Consider the following 23,765-nt stretch of genomic DNA (forward strand, 5'->3'; position numbering starts at 1 on the left):
GATTCAGTATAAATCTTCCAAATTGAACTAGTTACTGGTAAAACAACTCTCTAACTTTGCTACTATGAGGAACCTTTTTAAAACCTCAAATTTCAGTGCAAGCTCAGAGCACTTGTTGTACAAATGGAGCATCTCACACGAGTGAAAAGCTGCTTGGTAGAGCAACTCCAAGGCTCAGCTAATCAAGCCTAACAAAAGAAGAACCTAAATATGAATGTAAAAGAGCACACACATTTACCATTAAAAAAAGCAATAAAAACCCAGAAAGGTTTGTGCAAGGAGTCCTTGCAAAATAACTCCACTTGGTGTTTTAGGATCAAAGCACTGAAGAAAAGCACCTTCCCAGTTACCCAACCCTTCTCCAGGGATTCTCACAACAGAAGAGTGAACTGTGCATTTTAGCTCATTCCTCATCATTTTGAACATGCAAATGTCAAGAACTCCTGGAAAAGGCACTGTATTAGGGAACCACAGGTATACTTGTAAGGACAAGCCCCCATGCAATGTGTACTATGCACCTGTGTATAGAATATAAATATGCATACATGCATGTAAGGAAATTAGAAATAGTTCTCCTTTAATACAACCATGTTCAGCCTCAAACTGCAGCTCTCTGACGTGCTAAAGATTTTGGAAAACACAACATTTGTCTTTACTGCAAGGACAAATTAAGCCCCAGGCAGACCTGCTGTGGTGCAGGGCCCCCCCCCAGCTGCCCCCAGGGAACCTGGCACCATCTCTGCTGCCAGGGCAGAGGGACCCCAGGCTCTGCCAGGCTCCACCTCCTCAGGCTACCAGCAGGGAGGAGGGGAGGGAATCCACTGCAAAAGAAACAGTAGCTGAAATAGGTACAAACAGGGAGTTTGAGATGCTGAAGAGGTGAGGAGGCAGCATCAGGCTCCCTTCCCCAGCAGGGCTTTCCTCTATTGCCCAGGACCTGCAGCCACTGCTCCTCCCATCTCACCACCCCTGCCATGGGCACATCCACCCTGCAGCTCCAACACCTCTTGCTCCTCCATGGCAATATGCTCCCAAGCCTTCCACGACTCTCTCCTACCCCACTTCCTTCTGAAAACCACAGACAGAGGGATCAGCTAGACCAGAACTTCAACCAGCACAAATGTGAAATAAAAGGTAAAAAAAAAAAAAAGTCTTTTGCTCTTACTGGACATGCTGCAGACACTGTGCCTAGTAACTGTGGCAATATCTAGTGCAAAAGAAACTTAGCATGAATCTCTTGTTTTCAAATGACATTCAACTCAAACATGCATAGGGAGAGTAAAGTTATTTTATTAAATCATGCACATCACGTGTGTTAGTGCAAATAGTTTAATCTGTACTCCAGAAATTCTATTGTATTTTTATATCTTTACAAAATAGATTTAAAACAATTAATTACTTAAAAAAATGTAATTCTGAAGTTAAGCATTTCAGAACAATATTTGCAATAACCTATATACAAGAGGTACTAAGTACCACTGGCATACGAGTGTTCTGTGGTTGGGTGGCTTCCTGCAACTGAAAAGGATGAAAAGGATGAAATGAATGAACTAAATGACAATAGTTATTTTCTACAAGTCACTTGTGGACTATTTTCTCCAACTAATAATCCTCCCATTAGCAAATCCCATGTAACTTAAGATAGAACCTTTAATTAAAGGACAATGACCCTTAAAACCTCACAAAGTAAATTATATACTAAATTTCTATTTAAATATTTAAACTATCTGTCGATTGCCATAACGTTCTTTAAAGCCAATTGAATTGCTGAGATTACCTCCCTATTTTGAAGTTTCCTTTAGCAGTGCCATATTACTTTACTTTACCATTCTTTAACATATTATTTAATTCTTTAATAAACTTTTTGACAGAACTGTTGAGCTGAACAAGACAACTACTGTCTACATTGAATTCAGCATTAACTACAGTGATTCCCACCAAAAGTCAGCAAATAGCAATAGTTATAGTACTTAGATAAGGAAAATAAACTTTGTAATGGGGACCACTGCATCATACTTACAGCCATGTGATAAGGAGCCACAAAATTTTACTACCAAATTAAAATCATCTTCACCTGACAATGCTTCATCAGGTATATGATTCCAATTCCGTAGTATTTTATGTATCTAGATTTTCTCAGCTATCACAGACGTACTGTAGCAGTTCTCTTAATAAAGTTACGTCCACAAAAGCTTATTCTAAAGAGCTTCTCCAGCTCAAGTCAGAAGGTATCAAATGACTGAAAAAATAAACTGATACATGTGATATGTGAGAAGGTATTCATACTTTTAAAGAACGTATCTCTTTAAATATATGAAATTTAATAAATTACATTCAAACTAAAGTTAACATAAGTTGAATCAATGCACTATGTCCATCAAATGACCAAGTACTTGCTCCCAGAAACACCTTAGTTCACTCAAGAACACACACATGCTTACACTCGCACACGCTCACACTAAATACTTTAGGCTGGTCTTCACCATCAGCATCTCTATCTCTTTAAGGCTGGACATGAATTGTGTTTATTCCCAAAACCCATTAATAAAGCAATCCTTATGAAAGAAAAATATGCTTCCTTCGAAAGGCGTAGTAAGAGAAGTTTTCTTAAGTCTTGTTCCCAACAGCTCAGTGACTAACAGCAAGTAAAATGATACACTAGTTTAAAAAAAAATAGATCATACTGAAAGGCACTGAGCACACTGCATCTGTTTCCCAAGTATCTGCAAAGTTACTTGGCTTGGATGTCCAAATCAGTATTTTCCTCTTAAGTCTAGCAATCAGATTCTAAAGTCAGTGTCCACAACCCTAGCCATTATAAATAATTTGGTACCAAGAAGCCTGCTTTAGGCCACCATTATAGTATTCAGAATCCCAACATACTAATTTAAAACTTGCATGAAGTTGTAAGCAAAAATATTGCTCACAGAATGATGAATCACAATTTTATTCCCTCTTTATAGACAGATACATTTTATACAGTTTAAAGCAAATGACCCTACTGCTGTTCTCACGCAGAGCTGTGCTGTATTAAGAGGTAAAAAGGAAGAGAATTAATCTGTTTTCCCTCAGTATATGAATGTTGCCAGCTTCTAAAGGGAGGACGGTGTATGGATTCAACAACAGTTCTCATGGAGAAGCTCTGGTTAGGCCTGGGTACAGCACCACGGCTGTTACAGCAACCAAAGCTGCCATCACAGGCATCCAAGGCCATTGTCTCTGTGTGGAGAGAAAAAAGAAATCAATATCATATTTGTTCTAATTCATACTAATCAGTTTACCTCGTGGTTCCTGCAAGTCCTGAGTACCTGTTGATAGGCATCACTACAATGTCACCCAGGAGCCCTGCTGCAGGCTAGTCCTGACCTGGAGCACCACAGCAAACCACGTTCCTCTAGCACAGGAACTCCACAGCTCTTCGTGACTGAGGATGGGCTGGAGGACTCTTGGCAGCTCCGTGTTCCCAGGTTTGTTACTGCACACACCTCAGAGAAATCTGCCACTGAACGTGCCAAGGCTTGAGATGTTTAAAACATCGCTCATGCCAAGTCAAGGCTAGACAGAGGTTTATGCACATCTTTAACTTTTGACCGTTTGAATCCAGATCTGTGACTTAGCTTGTAGCAGATCCTAACAATACCATTTTTAACAGACTGTCACAACATTGCATGACAACAATGGCATTTTAAGAGGACACACTGAGAGACAAGAGAAAATGCAAGCTGAGAGTTCAGAATACAAACCAACCACCTATTTCTTGTCTTTTTTCCCCATCTTTCAATCAGCAATAGTAAGAAAAATTAAAGTGTTTAGAGCCAGAGAGGAATTTCTTAGTCCATAGATAGGAACCAAAGCTTGTTGAATTTTATTATTAGAGGCAAACTCTTCATTTTTCATAGTTAATTAAGCAATTAACTTTTCTTACAAGCCCTAGGATCGCAGCATTGTGCAAAAGGCAGCCCATTTGCTACAGACAAACTGAGACCGAGTTAGAAGAGGCACGTTCAAGCACCAGTTAGAACAAAATTCATTGTTAGAATTCAAGAAATCTCAGAGATGTTAAATGATTAGTGGATTGCTCAGCTCATCAGTGTCAACAGAATGGTATATTAAATGAAGGGTTTGCTTCAGGTAAAGAAGTACCTGTGAGCATTTCACCATGCACTATTTGATACAGAAATGGCACAAACAGGTGAGGGACAAACATACATTGACTGAACAGTAGTGCTTGTACCTTTCGCTACCACAATGGGCCGTAACACCAATACAGGAAAGCCAGGATTAGGCCGATGAATACGGCTGGGACGGGTTGTAATATGGAAGGCTAAAGAAGGGAAGGGATATTAAAAATCACTTTGTGCTATAAATCAAATCAGGTAAAGATGATTTAGAGAGGGGAAAATAAGTCAGTAAGTTTTGTTTTAAGTGAAATGTATTAAAGACATCTAGCACATTACAGCATTATCTAATCTGGTATACAAAGTTAGTACACCATTCTACTCAAATGAACAGGGATGTTTAAAAATAAAGGGAAGTAAGCAGAAAATGTTCCAAGAAACCTCTTGTCACAACTTGGAATTTAGCACATATTGAGAACAATATGAATGTTAAACTGATTTGCCTGTATCTTATTTAGAGTTGGTTTTAGTTTTTCTAAGAGGAAATCCTATCTGGATTTCTTGAGAGATGGACTCACACCAAATATTAGATTTTTCAGCTATTTCTTCATTCCTTGCTAGTTAGCCTTTTCCATTTTCCATCACAAACCTCTGGAAAAACAATCTTTTTTCCTCCATTAGTGAATCAATTACAGCTACGTCCACAGGCAAACCCAGTAGTTCAGACATTTCCGTGAGATTGTAACGTGATTGTACAATCCACATCCAGTTACTAAAATGCAGAGAAGCACATTTCTATCAGAGATACCACAAAGCTCAGCATCTCTGCCAGGTCAGCAGCCTTGTGACCACATGTGATTCTGAAAATTGATCAAATGCTGCAGCTGGGCCAAACCAGCAGCTGGCCAGACTGCAGGGTTCATCCAGCTTATGGCCTCCTCAGAACCATCCACACTTTTTCTCAGCTGTGTTCTACTCATGGAAACTACTGCACATTCTGGATGGAACAGCCTCAATCTGTGATATGAAAAATTAAAAGCAAAAATGGACCTAAATGCTTTTTAATCTGTCCTTGGAAGACATCTGCTTTCTCTGTATCCTACTCTATATATTTGTGCACACACAAAGACACACAGAGGTTAAGGTCAAACCATGCCAAATATTTTTAAAATTGTTTGTGCTGAAGCTACCTTGATTTTGTTCAGTCAAATAAATAAATGGTAAATTCATGCTTAACTTTTCTAAAACATTGTGATTAGTAAGTAAAATCTCATCCTGCTATGAATTTGTAGGAATCACTGATTCACAGAACATCCAATATGGTTCAAAATACAGGAATATTAGAAGGTATTCTAGTCTTGTTCAATTAATTTTTTTTTCAATCAAGGCAAATACTTAATAGAAAAATTAAGTGTAACTATTGAAGACTTTTTCATGCAAGATTATTTTTGTGTCACGGGTGCCACGAATCACAGTGCCACCTTCCCACAGAAAGCCTGTTGGCAGAAATAATCACAGCAGTGATCAAAAAGTGCCAGAGGTTTAAATCAACCAGAGCAGCTGATGTTCTCAAACCATTCAGATCATGAAATCTGTTGTGTAAAGCGCATCAGGAAGTAACCAGTGGCTACAAGCATGCAGACACAAGTGCACACCGCACCGCTAAGCGTTTCAAAAACACAACACTGCCATCTTGTTAAAAGTAAAACTTAAATATTAAAACTTAATATTTAAATGATATCCCAAATGGAGTACAGAAGCCTTGTCTTTTCTAACATTTGATGATTCACTGAACAATTCTATAGATATATTTTTGCAACTTATACACATTCTTGGCAAATGAAACCAATGATAAATATCCATCACATTCAATGAGAGCACCTCCAAATTATTAGATTTTCCCCTCACAAACTTATCAATACATAACAAATCTCCCTATTGTCAAAGAGCCTTTAACTGTGTGCTTCAATAATTGTGCATCTTTTTTTAGAATATGAAGATATGCAAACTCAGACACAGATGGGCTGCAAAAAGGAACAAATCCCACAGTGGGAAGTCACTTTCTGTCCTCAGAAATGAAGTAGCAGATAATGATTCCAGCATAAAGGGGCAATGGTACTTGAAAAATTTGACCTTGGAACTCAGCCCAGTATCCATGATGTTTGAAACAATCCCCAAGATGGATATGTTTTACATTACTGACTGTGAGTAATGTTTGGTGAGCAGTGAGTTTGCCCTTATATGGAGGATGCTCTTCATCACACCCTGACCTCCAGGTTTCAACTGTCACAATTAACTCCTCTTCTGCAAGCAGCTTTTGGCAACTCCCGTGGTTTCTGCTTTCACTTAAATACTCACCTCTAATTCTCCCTAAAATTTCCTTTCAGTTTTTCCACTTTCATCAGGTGCTCCAATTTCCTTCACAGTGTTTCAACCTCTTACTTTTCCCCCTTTTCCACTGATCATTTTGATTCTGAGATTTATCTTTTTAACAGAGCAGAAAATCTCACATTTGCCATTATTTATTCAGTGTGATTTTCTCTATTAAAATGGGGTGGGGTTTTAGTGGGGTTGTTTTTGACTTCTGCTTTAAGTAAGTCAAGTAACTCTGAGCACTGCAGAAAAATCCTAAGCAAGAATCAGGTTCCAAGAGAATGATGAAATCATATTCCTGAAAATATGTCTGAAAAAAGTGAGAAAGGCTTTGAATTCTTTACATCTTTGACAGCTCCATGATGTTCAAGGTTTATATTCAAGGATTAATTATGGCAAAATATTGATACTAACTTTAGGCATCCAGCAGCCAGCTGATTTAGAGGATAGGACCTGTAAAACTTTCCTTGTAGTCAGAGAAACAGTTTGCTAAAGTCTGTTACAGAGCATTCATTATCCTCCTGTTTTGTACTGTGCATTACAGGAGCTGCTCACCCTGCAATGGCCACAGAGGCAGTACAGGAAGACAAAGCCAGCCCCCCCCCGGGGTAGAAAGGGATCTAAAACAAGGCTATGACCACCTTATAATGTGTCTGCCACACCCTTAATGTTTGGAAGATGTCAGAATCTCAGTAAAATAAGTTGTCTCTAGATGACAACTCAGTTCTAATGATACAACCTCTCAAATAAATTGAAAACCAGAGAGCACTGTTTTCATTAGTGACTAGAAAGCACAGTTCAGCTGTACTGCTTAAAGCATGAGCCCACCAGAAATAACCATGGTTAAGAAGCATAAGCAAGAGTAAGGTGGGAACATCCATTGTAATCAATACTAATAAAATGAGAGCAGTTTGAAAAGGTTTACTCAATTCATTTGGATTTAGGTTTTCAGCTATTTCCCCTGTATCATTCTTGGAAATCAGAAAATTTTACTTAGTTCTGGTTCACTAGTTTTTAAGTCACATATTTTCAAGAGAGCAGGTATCTAAGGACATACTTAAAACTGTCAAGCAACTGTAAATTTAACTTTCATGTGTAATTGTAACAGTGTAACGGTCTGCAAATCTGCACAGGTAGGACTAAAATAGAATTTTGCATAATATGGCACCCAGCTTTTTTTTTTTTAAAGTCCATCCTTTTCTATTTGACTCTTCCATATTCCTTCACTCAGCAGAATTGCCAGTGTCATAAACTGACTTCCCCACACATTTGGTACAGACTTACATTGTTTCCTTTTTCTTGTAGCAGCTTCAGGTTTTCTTTACACTGTTTGAGCTCCTCCGTGAGTGACTGGTTTTGTTGTTCAGCTACCTCATACTTGGCCTTCAGCTCTGAGAGCACAGTCTGTGTTCTTTCATACTAAAGACAAAGAGAGAACAATCTGTGGACCCCTGGATACCCAGCACATGCTGACATCTGCTTAGCACACTGCTCCCTTGGCTGTCATCTGCTTAGATCAACTTGCCTTGCATCAGTGCACTGTTTTCATAAAAACAGGGTAGAATTTAGATTTCCTTTTTTTCTAAATTAAAATTTTTTGCCCAGCTTGGCAGGGCTAGGACTACTAAACCCAAGGAAATACAAAGTAAATGCAAAGCCTTAATCTCTCATACCAATTATTCATTATCATATTGGAAAGGACTGTAAAAACTACAGAGATGAAACAAGAAATAGGGGAACAAGGAGTCCTTCACATTTGAATAGTGGTCTTACATCTAGGCTGCAGCTTACACCCCTCTGATAGGTGCAAAATTCAACACTCTGTATGAAGTAAATCAAACCCTCTTCCCACACAGCAAATTCAAACATAAGAGCAAGGCAGGCATTAAAAAAACATTATGCCTTGTTACTGTCAGGCCACTATCCTCAGTGTGGGTCAAGTACAAACAGTACTGGGTGAATGTGACATGTTCCTATAGAATGAGTAGCTTTTCCTTTTTCAAACCCACATTCCATTTTTCCTATTCTAGCCGTCCTCCTGACTGGGCTTAGTAAGGACAGAACCAATGACCTTCAGTACTGGCATTCCCCACAAATTTAGAAGATGAGGCATCTTTACAAATACTGATCTAATTACAAAACAGAGATGAAGACAACTGGGATTTTCAGATTCTGAGAATGGTAAGGAATGTGACATGAATGAATTAATCATGGAGTAAACAAAAGGACTGCACAAGAAACAAAGAGCAGTGACTGGAGAAACATTCCAAATGTTCATAAGAGGAAGCAAGAAAGTGTTGGAGACTGTGGCCTTCTTGCAGACATAATCTTCAGAGGCCAGGCAGATTAATAACTGCTCAGAATGCTGACTCTTCCTTATGCACTTACAAATCCATTAAGATAAAAGATCTTTGTAAAGAATATGTAGTCCCATTGCCAAATAGAAGAGTTCAAATCTAACTGGGAAGATTAGACTCTGAAAATTAACTTTGACTCATAACAGCTAAAGAAACTCTGGACCATGATGTTCATGAAGACTCTGAATAATGATTTACCTGTCTGAACATCTTAAAAGTAAATTCACTACAGTAAAGCATGTAAGTAAAGTTTAGGAAGTTCTCAAAGAACACACGTATTTACCTGAAGTCTTTCCTTTTAGATTTGACTCCCAGTTTATATTTTTATAGCTACCATTTAAGCTGCTTGCAATAAACATGTGAAAAAAATTATTTACTAAAAAAAGTAAAGAATTAAAAGTCCCTTTTCTTTTAGCTTAAACAGGTCAGCCATTGGGCATTCCATTATTGCAAAATGGAAATAGTTCATGTTACCTCTTTCTGAAAATCTTTTGCTTGACTTTCAGCTTCACTGAGTTGAGTTTTCAGACTGGCTGCATCCCGCTGATGTTTTTCTCTCAACGATCCCATCTGATTTTCAAGTTCCTTCCGAGACATTTCAAGAACACTTATATCGCTGGTTAGTGCTAAACTCTGTTTCTGAGAGCTGAAAAACAAAACCCAATTGATTCCTTATGCATTTTAAATGTACACAAACTGACACATTTCACCCTTGAAAGTTTAACACATTGGTTTTGATGTGTAAATATCAGCTTAGAGTAATCAGAGAAATACAGACCATTACCAACTCCTGAAACAGAGCGCTGACACAAAAGGCTGGCCATGGTCTTGCTTTTAAATATATGTCCACAGCTTGCTGTGTATAACCAATATTTACTATCTCTTTTGAGAAGAAAAACCAGCACCACCAAAACTCTTCAGCTGCTGTGGTACCCCCCAGAGAAACCTTGTACCCTTACCTAGAAAGCTCCTTCTCTTGTCGCTGAAGTTCAGATGTAAGTGAACTATTTTCCTTCCTCAGTTTAGCACATTCAGCTTCCAGAGCGATCCACTCTGCCTTCAACTTTTCAAGTTCATCTGCAATGAATAAGTTAATTCAATTAAGTAAAATTATTTCATGACTACTTCAAGGAACACTAGCTAATAAATGGAGGAAAAGCTGTAAATCTCAAATACACTTGTTTGTAATCATATCACATGAATTCTCTCATGATTACCTGTAAAACATTACATATCTTCTACTGTTATGTGGTTTATGACCCAGTGCCTGACAAGTTCCTTTTTTCATTAAAGCTTTTTCTAAGGTACAAAGAAGTAAAAACCAGTCTTTTTATGGGTCAACTCTAGTATTTTAGAAACAGTGGCAGAAAAGTATATTTGAAGAAAATAATTTCCAAGGCTTGAAAATAGCAAGAGAATCACTAATACCATACCTCTGTTATGAGGAAAAGAATGCTTTAAGCAATAAGCTTTAGTGACACTTTGGTAGAATTAGAAAGTCAGGAGCTCCCCCTTAACAGCCTTAAACTACAGAGAAGTTACACAAGTCCTCTTAGAAACCTTCTGGCAGTATGAACCCCTCAAACTGTAAAAGTCTTCCACCTTTTCTAAGTGTAATTACACTTGGTCTACTGATGTCAAAGAGTAATTTAGGCATAAGTTAGTTTAGGCATAATTGACAATAAGTGTTTAATGAAGGATGCAAAATGTCTTTTGTAACACCACAGGCCTTGGTGCACACAGATAAATGCATACAGTGTGTGTACACACATACACACACAGAGTAAATGACTACAAAGGGACAGCCAAGCAGTGATTTGAGTATCTGGCATCCACCACAGAGAGCAGGATGCTCTGGTAGCAGAGCAGGATGCTCTGACATCCTTTCAAACTCACCTTTCAGGCGAGAGGCCTCTTCCCTCTGCTGCTCCTCACACTGCTGGCACTTGAGCTGAAACCGGGATTGCAGATCGACAATTTCTTTTTCATAATCCGAGGCATCGTTCCTCCAGCGGTCCAGCTCCGCTCGCACCGTCTGCAGCTCAGCTTGCAAGGTAGAAATATCTGTGTCTCGTTCTGAGGCTGCTTTTTCTGCTACTTTTTGAAGTGACAGAATCTCATTTTGAGCACTGACTAGTTCATTTCGAGTGGCTGAAATTTCATTCTCCTTTTCCTTGCGAAGATTCTCAATTTCTTCTTGTAACCTTCGCAACTGAGCTGGAAAGCAGACGTTCACATCAATATTTTTCCAAACTGTATTTACAAAAAACCTAAAAACCTTACCTCCCTTTCTCAACACATTGATATTTAACAGGGCTAAAGAAGCCTAATGCAATTGAAAAAATATATTTATCCTGTCAAATGCTGTATCCTTAAAGAGGCAAGTATGTGGGTCATGTAATAGAGAGAGTCAAAAGGAAGAGAAAATTATGTCTGGACAAAGCTTTCTTAGACAAGGCTGTGCTCTGCGTGTGATACCAAAGCAACTTTCCAAAATCTGAAACAAGATTTAGATCCAACATCACTGTAAGCAAAACAAGTATTAGAGGACAAGGACATTGGGGCTTTCAGGGACAAAAGGAAAAGCAAGAAAGCTTCTGTCACAAGCCAAACATTTGCAAAGCTACACTGGAAATGTTTGCCTGTTCAGCAGTTGACTTGTGATGGCTATAAATATTTGAGACAGAATAATTTCTACTTTGTTCTCAACATGCAGTAGAGGAAATAGACATTATTTCTTGGCGAAAGCATTTTTAAAAGCACAAGATGAATTTTAAATTGAAAGGGACAGCTGCAGCATGTACACTGAGCTAGAAGGTCCTTTAGCATTTACAGCTCACTGTAAACGTGCAGCAGTCACATACACATGAGGCTACTTGACATTTCTGTACAAAGCAAACCTTACAAATTATTCCCATCTAAAACCCTTTCATTACTAAAGACATCTCTGAGCAGGTTTTCATAGAAACATACATACACAAACAGAATCCAGTGCAAACAGTTTAAAAAAAAGTACAGTGCAGAGGAAAGGGAAGTATGAAAGAGTAAGAGAACTACAGTTATAACACTGATGGGAGCAAAGTGTTTTATTTGCTGTTGTTCTATTTCACTTACTTTTAAAAAATGTATTTCACTGATTTCAACATGCAAAAAAGCAATTATTAAATGAATAAAAAATTACTCTGAGAAGAAAAGGTAAAATTCTTAAGAGCATTTGAAAATCTAATGTAAGATACTGTAGAGGGTCAAGATTACAAATTCAAAGTTGTATGTTTCAGACCCCAAGGGCAAAACAAGGACAGTGAAAAGCATGGAGAGGATAACCAAGGCTGAGTAATCTTCCTAGGTTACTTGTATTTATTTTTGTCATCTCACTCCATTATAGAACATGACAGAAGAATGTGAATGAGTCTTGCTGTAAACTGATAGAGCATCACAGTTACTCAAAAGAGACTTGCACCTCCATGACAATTACACTTGATGTTTTTCAGTAGCTACATATGCAGAAATACAGAAAGAATTCATGTACTGGTACAATCTAGAAACTTTGCTGATGTAACATAGTTGTTGTGCAATGAAGAAGCAGAATCCACCTTTTCTTTGCCCTCCTCTAAACAGGCTCCATTTATCTCATTAAATACACGAAAGAACCTATGAATTACCCAATTCCTCACTTTGAAGGAAGAAGAAATAATGGGAAAAAATATGTAATACCTAAGAGCTATTGTAGACTATATAGATCTATTAATAGCAAATTATTTCATGTCAATTCTCTGTAAGATGAAACAGTCTATCTGTTCCATAACAAAAACATTTGCAGCATGATGAATTTGGAAATGAATATGAGCAAAATGAGGCTTACAATGACCTCGTTTGAAAGTAATTTCTGCAGGCTTATACTAACAGAAAGCAAATGAAGAAGTGGGTGAGAACAATCTGACAGCACAAAACCACATGATGCATCAATTGCCTTTTCATGTATTCTTGCATTAGAAACCTTGAACCTACCAAAATAATATGCACAAGAACACAAAGAACTACTTGCTAATACAGCAGGTGCCTGAGCAAAGGAATGCAAGCCATGTCTTCCTGATAGTATTTTCTTCATCAAGCCAAGCTAAACTCCTGTTTCTTGGTGCTGGCAGCATTTCAGAGAAATGTGATTTTTTTATCCTGTGCATGCTGTTGATGAACAACTCTCCCTTTATATGTTCAGGCCTGAAAACAAGCAGAGCCTTGGACTGAAAATCCAAAGACACACACGAGTTCTATGTTAAGTGGAGTTGTAGAAACAACTTAGACAGGAAAGTTACTACTAACAATATGGGAATGGTTTCTGAAGCACTGGATATAATTTGAGAGGACAATTAGAAAGAAAACTTCCATTACATCTCTCATTTATGTAAGCCATTACCTCATCTAAACTGAATGCTTTGCTTCTTGCACTTTTTTTAAATAAGGAGCAACAAGTTACTTGAATCTCCTTGCTCTACCTATGTGTTCATCTAATGAACCTGACACGCAGAGACATGACCTCAGCTGCTTCTCTGGCACTTTCTCTTCTCTATCACAAACAAAGCCAACAACACTGGCTGGCCTAAAACATTGATTCCCTGAAAATACTTCTAGAAATGTTACTTCATGAAGCTGCCAATTGATTTTTTTTTTCCTCCCCTGAAGTTCACAGGGGCTGCCAAGGGAGAATCCTGACAGTTTTTCCCAAACTATGAGACGCGACACACCCTAAAAGTTTGGGAAGCAGCAAAGCACACAGTGAACATCAGAACATTCTGAACTACAACAGGGAGAGGAGGAAACATTAGCAAGACCTCTCTTGAGAAGGATCCAGAAAACAAAAAAGTACTGAATTGAGAAGAGGAGAAGAATTCTGCAATTAAGTTTGGCTCTCTCAAGTTTCTCCTTTCATTCTCTCTTTTTAGGAAAAAAAAAAAAATTTGTGCAGAGAAATAACTATCAAATATTTTCTAATTTTTGTTACACCATTTGCTACTTGGAGAATTCTCATTATGAGCAAGATAACACTCAAAATTAAATTGCTCCTCTTGTTCTGAAGATGAGCATTCTTTAAGCTTCTCTTTTGTACAAGAGCAATGACAGAAAATGTAAAGATTCTTTGCTGACAGTCACATAAACCAGAGCTATTACAGAAGTTGTTCAGTGTAACTGGTACATGACAAGTGCCATTTTATCCAACAAACTACTGTCCAGAAAATAATTTTCTAGGGCTATTTTGACTTCCTTAGAAAGTCAGGACTCTCAGTCCACCTGCCTGTCTGCTCATCTGTCTTCCAGACATTTTTGGATCCAAAGCAAACGATATGCTGACAAAACCCAAGGATGAAGCTCCTGAGTTTTGTAATAATCAGTACCTGAGTAGCTCTTCAGACTAACACTTGCTCTAAGGAAATGACTCTAGATAGCCTTTTTGGACCTTAAGGCTGGACAGACTGACTGACTCTTACCAACGAGCTCACCCACATGCATGGATGAGAAGTTAATGTGATACAGCACATGTGTCTCAGAAGTTGGGTAAATCATGGGTTACATCCTGCTGTATCCATTTAGGGCTGAAAAGAGCACAATTGATCATATCCATTTTCAAAAAGGCAGGGACAGGGTCTCTGCTGCAGCAACTTTACTGCATACTCTGATGCTGGATGTGGATCTGGATGAAAAATTGCTTTAAGAGGATCCTATAATGAAGTGAAGAGACTGACTAGCACATAAACACCTAAAACTCCTGAGTGCTCTCAAGGCAACCACAGTAAGAGTCCCTGGATCATTTAGAAATGAGAAAGACTGAAGGGAGATGAAGAAGAGGTACCTATCACAGATTACATCTTTTGCATTTTTTAAGTTACTATTACAACCATAGGAAATTAAAGGAAACATTCCAAACAACATTCAAAGATATGGTGAAAGAAATCAGATTTAAAACATACACTCAACTAAACATTTTCCTTTCTTAGTGACTATGATGCCACAGAAACAGTCAAAACTATATAGTTTCCCTAAAGAGTGGGGGAAAAAATTCCTACCTTGCAGAGCATTTATTTGCTTGTTGGATTCTTCAACTTGCACTCGATATGCTTTTCTCTCTTCTTCCAAGAGAGCTACAAATGAAAGTGAAAATGTGCCCAAGAGTTTTTGTTAGTAACATGAATTTCACCTGTGTAATTTATTTTAGTCACAATCTCTCCTTAAGTGAAAAGATTAAACAAGCATATTACTTCAGGAAGTTATCAAAGGTAGTAAAACTGTAAGTAGTTTAATAAAAGTTAATACTAAGACATCATTCCATTATTGTGGTAGTATTACAATTAATTTGAAATGGATATAATATGTTGCCTGATCTGAAAACTCCATGTGTGCTAAATGCAAACTGGTGTGAGAGGAAGGAAAAAAAAATGTTGTAAATATAACCCCTAATGAACACTGAACAATATGCAATTAAACTGAACTATACTATTTCCTCTTAAAAACAATAGAGCTACACAGCTGATAGGATGATCTAACACAGAGCTGAAGAGATTCAATTACATCCATTATCTGACTGAAATAAGGATGAGATCTACTGGGTTCAAAGATGTATTCAATACTATGAAAACATGTTGGTTTATCTTGAACTACCTGATATATACAATTTTCATGAATTCCCTACAGAACCAAGTTGATCTGGGTCTCACCTTGAAGTTCAAAGCACTTTTGTTTACTTGTCCTAGCTAGCTCTTGGGCTTCAATCAGCTCCTTGTGCAGTTGCTGAATCTCTTGCTTAGCCTCAGTCTCTGATTGTGCACCCTGCAATTCATCTGATAAAAGAACATTTTCTTTGAATCATAAGTCGGTACAACAGCTTCATTTGCACTGCCATGTGCTGACTGGCAACTTTTTACTCAAATCTTCAAAAGTTAGTTAAAGTAAACTCAAAATTAGATTAGGCAAATATTAGCAAAAATATTAATATACTTTTTAAAGTAGTAAACCATATGCAAACCTTAAAGCATTCATTACACATAACATGCAATAGAAAACAAAAATTATCAAGGAAGAATTAGAGAGTTTTAAAAAAACACTGTATAAATTGGCAATGACTTCTATATTGACAAAAACAAGGAACAACAAAGCCTAAGACAATCCTTGACTGTATTTACAACTTGTCTCTTTAAAGGAAGCTGCCCTAAGCCTGTCTCAGTGCACAGGCTCAGGCAAGAGCTGCTATTCCATGATTCACTACTGCCACCCACCCACTGCACTGCCAGGCTCAGCCTCCCCCTCTCCCTCTGGGGACCAACAAGGAAAGGAAAAATTTGGGGAAATTTCCTAAAATAAAATTAAGAAAAAGAAGAAAATTCCAACCTCCTTATTTCATTTAGTGGCCTTAGTAAATAGTAAGATAAATATTGTACTTGATTTTTTTTTAACTGCATCTTAAAACATTAGGTATGTCTTTAATCTGATCATAAATCTATGCACATTATTTAAACTCTAAATAAAAACATTTGCTCTTCCCCATAAGTTTTGCATTAGCTAAAACACATATTAAATGCCTCTTGGGCTTACAAGAGATGACTCGTAGTCACAGAAAATAAAATACTTTTACAGCTGAAGTTGTGGAGGAATTTAAAAGAGGAAAACTAAGTATTGGTTACTAAGAGCAGAGTCCTGTAATGGGCACACATCTAGAAATTAGATGCAGGAACACTCCAGCCTGCAGGCATCTGCAAAGCCAGGAACAGCATCCAGCAAACTCTCATTTATTAGATTTTCCTTAAGCAGTGTCTATGTACAAACTGATCTTTCAGTAGACACAAAAAGCACTAATGAACTCTACAGGTAGAGGGCTAAAACTTGAAATAAAGCTTGTTTGGTGAGAAAAGTAAAGGAAGGAAATTGGTGAAAGAATTCCAGCTGTCTATCATGGGAGAGGGTGGAAAAAAAGGGTTACACAGTTACCTGGTCAATAAATTTCTGCAACTACAGACCACATGGATTTAAGATAAAGGCTTAGCAAAAAATATTTTGGTTTGTCTGGACTTTGCATTAATAAGGAAAAAAATAAAAAGAAACTATAATTTAGCTCATCATTATACTTTTGACATTCTTATATAGCTGTATATGTTATCAATAAAGTAATTACACTTTTTTTTTTCCTGCTCTCTTAAGAAAATTGTTTAGCAAATCATGCAAAAGTCTTCATACTGGATCTCTCTAAGGGGCTGGTTTTCCTGCTCTCACAGTAATGAACTGGTGGGTTTGAGCAGAGCTGAGAACACACATGTGCTTTTAGACTTTTTCAGAACGAAATTATGAGAGCAGAAAGAACAGAGAGGACTACATATTCCATCCAAATACTTTGGTTTATGGTTTATTAGCTCTAAATCCAAGTTTCTCTTTACTGAACATGTTTTGTTCTTAGCTTCTCATGGATAAAGATTTAGAGCAATTAGACTTTCAACCCTCTTTAATGAGACTTTTCAGAAGAAATGGATGAGGAAGTTGACAAATTAGGCTCAAATCATGCCTGATAAAGAAGCAGTGTCCCAAATCCAACAACAGACACCCTAAATGAACTTTTATGGTGGCAGTGTTTTCTAGTCAATGAAAGCACACATCATAAAAGACAGTACTGCTTCAATAGAGATGAGAGGTAAACTCTTTCCTACATCAACACAAAAGGAGAATTTCCATGGGCCTGACATGCTTCTAAATCAAAAGCCAAGAAATATAAGCACAAGACAATATTTGCTTTTTAGTCTTACCCAAACAGAAAATTAAGTGTCTGGTAGTTCAAAGCAAATACAGTTTTGGTGCTAATTCTAGTTTTGCAAAGTACTTCTTCAGTAAGTAGGATTGCCCTATTTACAAACAATAAAACTACCAAATATCATCATGCTTAGAATGAGCTCCCTTTAGAAGTAAATTCACATCACAAACTGTCCTCAGAGAAGGCTAAGGAGTTACCATTAATTACAACAAGGTGCCAGAAAGAATTAAATAAAAAAGGTCAAATACAGCATTTTTTCTTCCCCATTCATTTTTTCCACCTCATGGGAAATTTCAATTTCTGATCTTTGTTTCCCACACAAATACAGTGAGGCTACCCTTAATATTGACTCTAATGGTAATTTTAAAATTGTTTAAACAAGTTTTTTTTTAACCATTTTAACTTAATTTTTTTTTTTATATAACAGAGATAATACAGAAGCCCACTCAGGCTGTGGTCTTAACTGATCCTTCATCTGTATGTGCCTGGCCTGTGGAATCAACTTTCTGAGCAGCCTGGTATTTCTTCAAGCCTCACTCCTAAAAGTTCACCTTCAGAATTTTGCAGGATTTCTCAGGTTATTCAGAAGACAATTTTCAGGGTACTCTGGTGAAGTCAGACACAACAATTATAACCCCGAGATTTTTTTTAGCTTCATAAGATCCACATGAAGGAAACTGCATCATATATTTAAAATAAAGTATCTGGTTATTCTGACAAAACAATGGTTCCCAAACTTTCAGAGATGACAGACCACTGTTGATTTTCAAATTTCTTATGTAAATTACCACTATCCAGCAAATCCTCATCTTCAACATTTCCTACTAGGATTCCAGGGATCACTCTTGCAATTACTATAAAAACACAGGGACATTGGTAAGAACAAGATTACCCGTCTTCCAATGACATTTATTGCTCTTTTCCATCTGTTTAACATTTACCTGCCCTTAACTTGGCAATAAGTAGTCACAAACAGCCTGTTTAAACAGAAGTGTCCAGGTAACTGGTATGAATGGTTAATAAAGTCATTCACCTTGTGGGGGGAAAAAACAAAGCCAAGTAATCTGTCACAACTTCCCCTCTTCACCTCCTTGCCAGATTCTGACTTGTAGAAACTTAAATCAAATCCTGAATGCACTTAAAAAAATTTTGATGGAAAATGCTTGGAAGAATCTACAGCAACCAGAAGCTGCTGTAGATTTTCCTGTTCCATTAATTTCTTTTGTAAATTTCAACAAAACCTCTGCCTTTTCCAGCAGCCTTTCTGCATTCCAAACAGCCACAAGATCAAAAATGTTCTCACTCTTCCTTAATTATATGGCTGCATAACAAGGCCACTTGAAAACCTTTCTGAGGCAAATCAGATCCTTTTTAGGACAAAGTCAGGCACATGAAGTCGGTCTCTGAAAAAAAACTCAAACAAAACTGTGGGTTTATAGACTCTTCATAAAAATTAAAAGGGCAAATGATTCATTGCACAGATATTTTTTAATGGTTTCGTGACAGCAAAATAGGAAGGCCCATAAATAGCCTCAAGAGGAAAAGTTGCTGCCAACCTCAGTTTCATAACAAAAAATAAGACTATTACAATCACTACAAACAACATTATCAAATTCTACCTTCTAGCATGGAAAGCCACCGAACATACTTGTTATTAGTTGCAGATATTAGGGCAAACCCCAAACGAGACATGCTCAGTGTCTCAAACCCTCCTTTTTAAACTGCTCTGCTGAACTGATGTCCACTGGGAAACATCAAACTCAATTTTACACACATTGCCAAACAGCAAAAGTAATTTGTGCAATTTTTGGAAGCCTTTCTGTCATAAAATTAGGGAGTGTAAACAATTGCAGAGAAAGCTCTTTTACAGGTCTCCTACGTTCCGTTATGGTTTCCTTTCTTCCTGCCTGACAAAGAACTGTGACATTCTTTACTTGTGATCCCAATAGAAGCATAATTTTACAGATCTTATCAAGTGTCTACTTGTTAAAGAGGCATAAAATGATTTTCAATAGGCTAATTGTAATAACTTATTATTATGACACAGAAATCTTCAGTAATGAATATGTAAATATCAGCTTCTAAATAAGTATATCCCTTCAATGCATAAAAGCCAATAAAAATTTTACATTTATAGAAACAAAGCTCAAAGCTAAACCTCAGCCATCATTCCAAATACAGTTATAATACAAACTTCCAATATTGATTGGGTTAAAAAAGAAATCTGAAGTCTTGTTTTGATTAACCCATCAGCTGCAAACTAACAGAAGCATTTCTGACAGTGATGGAAGCTATGCAAGTAAAATTTGACAATGCCTGAAAAATGTCAGTGGTGGAAGAATCTCTCCTCTCCACAGCTATAATCTTAAATGTGTGCTGACTCTAATTCTCAAGTGAAAGTGGTAACATGTAAATTCCTAGAACAGTGTTGGTGAGTACAGAAATTTACCTTTATACACAGATGATTTCTATAGCAACACTCAAAAGTGTGTTTTTACATCACCCAAAGGAGTCATTACTAACATTTAAATTTAACTCTTCCATACTGCATGATTAACACTTTTGAATTCCAGCATTCTATTTTAACTATTTTTTTATTATTTGATATAAAACAGGTAGATAAAAAGATTATATATACAGATTATGCATCTGAAATTGCAAAAGTAAATTTGTTTACCTTTTAGAAGAGCTACTTTGACAATAGGTTCATTTAGATCTTGGTCATCCATTTGAGCATCTAAAAAGAAACCCCAGACCTTTCAGAGAGCAGGCGGACTGCAGACAGTTCTCATATACACATTCTTTACACGGAAAGAAGCTTTTATGTCCTTCTCAATTTACAAGAGTCAAATTATGAAGCCAAAAAATGGACAACACCACTCTAAGCTTGTCTCTAACTCTGTATAACATACTCCACCTTTTAAGGAAATGTTCATGATTACCTAGATTTAATTCAAACTATTTAGAGGTCACAGAAATCTCAATTAAACTCTTACCTGTAGTGTCGTCGCTGCTTTTTTCCTTGCTTGGGCTAAGGGTGTCAGACAAATCGTTCGATTCTTTAACTCGTGCTTGGTTCTCTGCAAGAGACAAGGAAAAGCAACTACAATCAATAAATGCTTTGTTCATAATTTCTCCTGTAGACCAAACTACCGCTAAATGTTAATAGAAAACAACTTGGTTCAAGAAACAGTTAAAAAAACCTGCTGGGTGCTTATTTCTTTGCAAGTCTGGGCTAAAATGGATTCCGCATCCCTGGAATCATTAACCCAGCCTAGCCTCTAATAAGGGATGCAATCGCCTCGTGCACAGCTTGAACCTGGGTTAATGCTGTGCTCTTGCCAGCTGGAACTGTGCAAAAGCTGATTCAATCAGCAAACAAATAAGAAAAGAAAACTAGAACAATGCAGATACTGTAGCAAGTCAAAGAAACTGCTGTAAAGAATAAAACCATGTTTCGATATTTTGGACAAATTACACAATAACAAGTCTTGTACATACCATACTGTTCAAAAGAAGCATGGTGTGAACCATTAAAGAACCACAGCAATATAAATTAATACATAGTTTCTAGAAAGAACTTTCAGTTTAAATTGTATTAAGAGAAACAGTGTATGTTGTTCCCATAAAAAAAAATAACTTCATGAAATATCTGCTCATATATAATTCAGCACTTTATTACATGCAGCTTAGTGAAGACACACAGTTTTGGCTGGGTTTCTTTTTCTTCTTTGCTGGATTTTTTTGTTGTTGGGTTTTTTTCCCCAGTTCTAGATTTTTAGTGGAGACCAATATTTTCAAAATTAAGGGGATTTAATTACACCAGTGCATCTTTGTCCCACACACAATCACCCCTGACTCAAAGTCTAAATATTATACATGACTGAAATAAAATTTTAAAAATTTTTCTTAAACAACAATTATGGTTTAGTTCTGATAGGTCCACTGAAAAGGCCACACCATCTCTGGTGTGGGCTAACACAGCAGGTCTGTCAGCAAGGAACTGTCATCAACATGCAGGTGAGGTTATGCAAAATGAAATCTTTCTTGGCCGCCTATTCAGAGCTCTGCTGCCCACCTGCAGGTTAACAGAGGTTTCCTCTGAGTCTCAAGTTCCAGGCAGAGACATTACATGAAAAGGGGTCAATACAGCATTCCCAATACACAGACATCTCCCATCCATGGAGAAAAGCACAGGGAACATAAATAATTTCACCACACACAGATAACGTGCATGCAACAATGAAGTACCAGGACATGGGAAGAAAGAAGCACATCAATAAATAAACTGTGTTATATAACAACAGGGTTAGTGTATGAAAAAAAGTAAAAACCAAGAGAATAATAAGACATCTTTGCAAATAACAAGAGAACACACAGAACTAACTTCCTCCCAGAACAAAAGAAGTGGAAACTGGAGACAATCTGCGTGGCTGCATGAGGAAATCAACACGACAGAACATGGACAGGTTAACAGAAAAAAACCCACAAAGTTTCCTACTCTAACATGAAAAGTTTTCTATAACTCTGTGCCAGGTTAACATCCACTTATACATGAAACAGAAGGCAGCAAGTAGAAAGAAGGCAGCTGGTGAAGAGCAAGACTCTTCCCACCCTAACACAACCGAAATCACTGGAGAAGAGGAAGGGGAAAAGCACCAGTATAGTTAAAGCACACTAGAGGCTGAGACCTGGCAGGTACTACAAACACAATTCCCATTTTAGCAGACTTCAAAATCCATAATGATTACTTGTAGTTAAAAACTTAATCTTTGGGGGTGGGTGGTTCTTTAATAAAACAAAAAGAGATCTTTCTCATTTTTAGGAATAAGGTTTTTAACTAATATCTAAAGTTGTTTCAAATCAAAACATTTTACATTATCATATAGAACCAAGCTCACAGGATTGTCACTAAAACTGCAATAATTACTAAAACTAATTAATACATGATTTTTTTTTAACTATTAAGAAAAGTATAACCTAAAAGCCTCACCCATGTCCCTTTTATTAGTGGCCGATCCAGAAGCACTAAGCTGAGCAAGATCCACATCCAACTAACTTTACCATATCTGGGCATCCATGGAAATACTGTGTCCCTGCTCTGTGCAAAACGGGAGGAACAGTGCAAGTTCCAGCCACTGAATTAATTCTCTCTCCCACAGCACCCCCCCTTATATACTTCCCTCCCACCCACCCTTGGTACACCAGCTTCTTCCCCCCTCCTGCCCTCCCCCCTCTGAAACAAGGCACAAAAAATGAGGCACCAGAGAAAAGATGCACCACTTCTACATGTGAAACAGCAGAAGACAAATTATTAGAAACCTGCTTCCTATTCTGGAACCAGAGTCGTAAGCACAAAACTTTTTCCTGCACTATATTATATCACAGCAGTTGTTCCTATTTCCCATAATAAAACTGAGCTGAATAAATATAGCCAAAGTGATAAAGTATATTAAAATGTGTTGACATCATACTTGATGAGTTAGAATATATTACCAAACACTAAAAATAGCTCAGAGCTTTGCAATGGAAGGGGCATGCAAGTGTTACATTACAGTTATTGTATGCATTCTTTTGCCAAATATGGCACCTCGTCTATAGCTTCCTCACATACAGAAAGGAGTTAAAGGTGCCATTCCATGTATTAAAGGAAGAGAAGAGAAATTAAAATGTCTCTAAAACACTGGACCTTTTAGCAAACTAACAGTTGTTCAACAAAACAACACTTTGCAGAAGCTCAGAGGGTAAAGAACTGAGGCAGTATGTCCAGACATGAATAAAAAGCTGCAAGAGAGGAGTGAGCCTGCAAGTCCAAACAATCTTACATTATTAGACACTTGAGAAATATTGACCTGCACACTTATTAGCAATCCTGACCTTGGCATTGTAAGGTAAGAAGGACTGTTCCTTGACAAGTCTTTTTGAATTAGCTCCTTTAATTTAACTTGCTTTATACATTAGAGAAAAGAGTTGGAGAGGCACAGATAGATTTTACTTGAAAAAGACACATTTAGGAGGTTAATATTCAAAGGTATGAGATAAGATAGAAAATAGTCAAATTAAAATACACTTTTATTTAAACTCTAAAATGACCCCAAACATTATTTCTATGTAGCCCTATAATAAAACCAA

At 37.2% G+C, this 23,765-nt stretch overlaps 1 protein-coding gene across 38 annotated transcripts in view; it reads right to left on the reverse strand.

The window, feature by feature from the left end:
• SLMAP (sarcolemma associated protein) overlaps positions 1-23,765 on the reverse strand; it is an 86,310-nt gene that overhangs the window by 8,301 nt on the left and 54,244 nt on the right. For 23 of the 38 annotated variants that reach the window (XM_018915071.3, XM_050979549.1, XM_050979545.1 and 20 more), the window contains 9 exons: positions 20,630-20,713; positions 20,311-20,370; positions 15,556-15,678; positions 14,908-14,982; positions 10,745-11,065; positions 9,808-9,925; positions 9,323-9,494; positions 7,776-7,910; positions 1,271-3,219 (listed from right to left, as the gene is read on the reverse strand). In XM_018915071.3, the coding sequence (XP_018770616.1) occupies positions 3,130-3,219; positions 7,776-7,910; positions 9,323-9,494; positions 9,808-9,925; positions 10,745-11,065; positions 14,908-14,982; positions 15,556-15,678; positions 20,311-20,370; positions 20,630-20,713 (1,178 nt within the window). In that variant the 3' untranslated portion in view covers positions 1,271-3,129. Of the gene's footprint in view, positions 1-1,270; positions 3,220-4,234; positions 4,325-7,775; positions 7,911-9,322; positions 9,495-9,807; positions 9,926-10,744; positions 11,066-14,907; positions 14,983-15,555; positions 15,679-20,310; positions 20,371-20,629; positions 20,714-22,626; positions 22,774-23,765 lie in introns of those variants that run through there. The other 15 variants (XM_050979557.1, XM_050979552.1, XM_050979547.1 and 12 more) reach the window with 4 other exon arrangements.

This window comes from Serinus canaria, chromosome 12, assembly GCF_022539315.1.
Source record: "Serinus canaria isolate serCan28SL12 chromosome 12, serCan2020, whole genome shotgun sequence".
NCBI classification, from domain to species: Eukaryota; Metazoa; Chordata; class Aves; order Passeriformes; family Fringillidae; genus Serinus; species Serinus canaria.